Source organism: Gymnoscopelus microlampas (assembly GCF_963454915.1).
Source record: "Gymnoscopelus microlampas genome assembly, chromosome: 4".
NCBI classification, from domain to species: domain Eukaryota; kingdom Metazoa; phylum Chordata; class Actinopteri; order Myctophiformes; family Myctophidae; genus Gymnoscopelus; species Gymnoscopelus microlampas.
Genome location: NC_139941.1, coordinates 35554003 through 35558169, shown reverse-complemented (window position 1 = coordinate 35558169; position 4167 = coordinate 35554003). Strand labels below are relative to the sequence as shown.

At 44.5% G+C, this 4167-nt stretch overlaps 1 protein-coding gene across 1 annotated transcript in view; it reads left to right on the top strand.

Annotated features, from left to right (window-relative positions):
• Window positions 1-2152: 2152 nt before the first annotated feature.
• Window positions 2153-4167, top strand: part of tet3 (tet methylcytosine dioxygenase 3) — a 31493-nt gene continuing 29478 nt past the window's right edge. The window contains 1 exon segment of the mRNA XM_084055909.1: window positions 2153-2937. Within this exon segment, the coding sequence (XP_083912035.1) occupies window positions 2935-2937 (3 nt within the window). The 5' untranslated portion in view covers window positions 2153-2934.

Here is a 4167-nt window from a genome sequence, read left to right as displayed (position 1 = left end):
AGTGCCTGAGAGCTGCTCACAGACAAGACAGACATTCAGACAGACAGACAGACAGACAGACAGACTCACAGACAGACAGACATAATCCCTGCCCCTGGCAGTCCCGGCCTGGTGGAGATAATAACATGGAACGGTGTTGTTATCAAGGGATATTGGCACTCATTGGAATCCAACTCTGCCTATCAAACTGTGGTATAATATAGTTGGGAAGTATAGGCTTAATCGATTGTGTTGCCACATACAGTTGGAAACTATCTTTGGGCTGTAACAAGGCTTTTGAGCACTTTGAACAACTCGTTGTTTTAATTATATGAAACTGCTTGTTGTAAAAAAATTAAAAAAAAGATTTGAGGTCGTTTTAGATGCTAGAGCTGTCTAGCAGTGATTTCCGAAAATTACACATCCTGTATGTTTTATGGTAGTTTTGTCTTGGGAGTCAAAATAATAATACACATGTTGGAACCATTTAGAGCAGTTGTTTTCTGTTCTGAATTGGCCCTGCCATGATGGTAAAGTTCTGTTTTCATGTTCCCATAAACAGTATATCCTCTCTTAATTACATACAGCTGATAGTTGGTCCTTTAAATTGAGCTTTGGACACATTGGAATTTGCTGTGGTGGCAAAAACAGCAGAGGAATTTCCTTCTTGAAGGTTGGTGGTTTTCACTCTTTTGTTGTTGATATGCTTCGCTTTAAAATGTCCCACAATAGTAAACTCAGTAAGCTGTTTATATATTGGATTACAAAAAACAACAACAACCATATATACCTGTGTGTGTGTGTGTGTGTGTGTGTGTGTGTGTGTGTGTGTGTGTGTGTGTGTGTGTGTGTGTGTGTGTGTGTGTGTGTGTGTGTGTGTGTGTGTGTGTGTGTGTGTGTGTGTGTGTGTGTGTGTGTGTGTGTGTGTGTGTGTGTGTGTGTGTGTGTGTGTGTGTGTGTGTGTGTGTGTGTGTGCGTGTGTGTGTGTGCGTGTGTGTGCGTGCGTGCGCGGGCGCGCGCGTGTGTGTGTGTTTTTTTTTTATAACACCATAAATTGATGATTGTTGTCTTCACCATTGAGCTACATCTCAAAGCATAACCATTCTCTTCCCACAACAAATGTGCCTTGCTAATATTAATGCTAAAGTGCCTGGCTAATACAATACAAATGTGCCTTAATGGACTTGGCAAAATGTCCTCCCCATCAATGGTTTTAGCCATTGTTTAGGGCACTTAGTCTGGTGCAGTGGAGGAGATTTTAACATGCGTTAGTCTGTTCTGTTTCAAGGTATTTCTATGCATGAGGTCAGGGCAGAATTGGCAGTGTGATGACATTGTTCTCCTATACTCCTTTCAACTCACACACGACCACTGCTAGTTCTATTGTACAAGGATGTTTAAGTGTGTTCGCTTGAAGCTACAAGTCTATATTAGTCCATAATTAGATGATTATAAGAAATCTGGGTCCACATGACAAGAGTGGAGAACCAAGTGCGTTTCGAATTTTTCTCGAGGCTCACAAGTTCAGTTCATGTGATGTTATTTTTCTGTTATGTTTGTTCAGTGGCTGAATGCATTCCAAGAAATCATTTTTTTCATCATAAGTTTTCAAACGTATTCTGATTCACATTCAGATTTATATTTACACCGGCACTATCATCCAAAATGACTTACAATAAGTGAAACCCAACTGTTTCAGCTTAAGTAACTGGTGATTGTAATGAGAGAAAAAATATCTAGATATGTTCTAACTTGCTTTATATATCAAAATGAAAAAATAATACCTTGAATTATAGTACTCAAAGTTGCTTTACATGTGTGTGTGTGTGGGGGGGCCAGGGGGAAAGGGAAAAAAGAGAACAACTTTATTAGGAAAGAAATCAGATAGGCAAATAAGATAAGAATTAAAAGCAATTTGAAAATGTTTCAAATTGTGTAGGCATGCGCAGTATTAAGCTGGTGATGGAGGGGGTAGGGTTCGGCCTTGGAGTCTGGAGTTTTGCTGTGTCACTGCAGCGAAAGAGAGAGGAGGCGCTAGTTAAGAGAGGGTGAATGAATGAGAGCGTGTGTTTGAGTGTGGTGGTGGTGGCAGAATGTGTGTGTTTGGGGGGGGGGTATGGAGGAGGGGGTTGGCAACTCCATGCTTTGTCATAAGACACATGTGCCCACCCAGTGACGGCGAGGGGGTAGCATGATGATGATGATGTAGGTGATGTAATGGCTACGTCATACCCACATGCTTCCCACTCTACCCTCACTTTCCCTCGCTCACTCTGTTGACTCTCATTGGCGCTTCCTGGTCACATGACCCTAGTCTCTTCTCTTTTCTTCTTCTTCCCCTTAGTCAGCTTAGGCTGGGCCGTGTGAGTCTTTTGGGGCTGACGTACAGTGTGTGTATGTGTGCGTGCGTGCGTGCGGGCACTGTTTATGTACGGTATGTGTGCATCCGTGGAAAGTGTAGGAGTATATTATGAATTAAAGGGCCAGAGAACAAGAATGCCAAACACGTCTTAGACTCAAAGGATACAAGGAGACCATATCCAAAACAGAAGTAGCGATATCTGGTGAGACGGAGGAATAGATGGATCAAGATGGATCAAGAGAGAAAGAGAGAGAGGAAAAGCCAAAGTGAGCAAGATAGAGTGAGGAGGTTAATCCAGTAGTAGCAGACGGCACACACTCATAATGAGAGAACAGCAACAATGTGCACGAACTGACAGCGGGCTGCATGGAGGGTGACGGCCATGTTTTATTTGTGTTTTGTTTCGTTTTTTCACTCCCTCCTCTTCCTGCATAAATCTAGTAGTGTCGAGAAGAGAAGAGAAGAGAAGAGAAGAGAAGAGAAGAGAAGAGAAGAGAAGAGAAGAGAAGAGAAGAACAAGGCCGGTCAGCAAGCAGCCACAAGAGAGCAACCGGCGGTCATGATGATGATAACGGTGACGCCGAATCAGAGCAATGGTGAGGAGAGAATGACGGAGCGAGAGATTCACAGAGGAGGAAATTAGTAGGGATGGCACAGAAGAGCAGAAGAATTAGGAGAGAGGAACATCTTTGATCTTCTCCTCGCCAAACCATTGCATCTCTTACCACAGCACCCATGGTTCTGTGTCGCTGCCACCTCCGCTCGGCGACGAACGACGATAGCGTTTATGTATACCGTTCATCTTCCTCTTCATGCTCTCCATGCAGAACCAATATCACAAGAATAACCGACTTCTTGAGTCCCTTCCCTATAGCCACTTCTCCCCACACCCACTCTCTTCCTGCTTTTTATCTCCCCTAAGTCTGCTAGCTTCCTCTTTGCACCCATGTCTCCAGCTTAGACCTACTGTACTGATCTGGTTTTCTGTCGCGCAACTGTCATCTGTGGTGTTGCTGCTTCCCCGCCACCCTGTTGCCTCATCCAGTCTTTAATGCCTCTTTTTGTATTCCATTCTCTTCACTGTTGTCTCTCAGGGCGAATGTGTATGAAAATAAAAGGCTGTAGATGCAGGATGATTGAGTGTGTAACAGTTATCAGGCCCCCATCGGTCATCACCTCCAGCCAGAACCTTTCGCCCCCTCACCTCTTCTAATCCTCTGGTTCTCCAAATCGGTAGTGAGCGGTAGCGAGCAGATAAAGCCACCTAGCCGAGCCGCCGCGCTCCCAGTCTCCCGCCTACAAACTCATCTCTTTCCTCTATGTATATCCCGTGTCAGGGCTGACACTTTGTCAAGCATCAAAGATGGAAGGTTGGCTTTGGGGTTTTAATAGAACGATTGTTGGCTGGCACGGATGTGGACAAGGGCAAGGGAGACAGAGGCATCCCTGTCCGTCACCTGTCCACCGGCCCTCGCTAGATGTGAACGACATCGATGCTGAGACGTGGAAGGGAGGATCTTTGCAAAAGGGAAGTGAGGCGGTGGAACGCCTACGTACACAATTTAATGTTGTTTCTTGTTCCTCGCGGTTTTTCATCTTCCTTGTTGATGTCGCCTTGTATTGGGATTGCGCTTGCATGGCGGCTTCGCTCGCCCCTCGATTATCCAAAATGTATCCAGGGCTGTTTCTGGACAGACTAAATATATCATACAGTATATTATACGATCCAATGCAGTTCAACTGTTGTTAACGGTTATTCGAGGTTTCCTTTTTTTGCAGCAAATAGAGGAAGAAGGATTTGCTCAATGGTAATAGCTCTGCAGCAC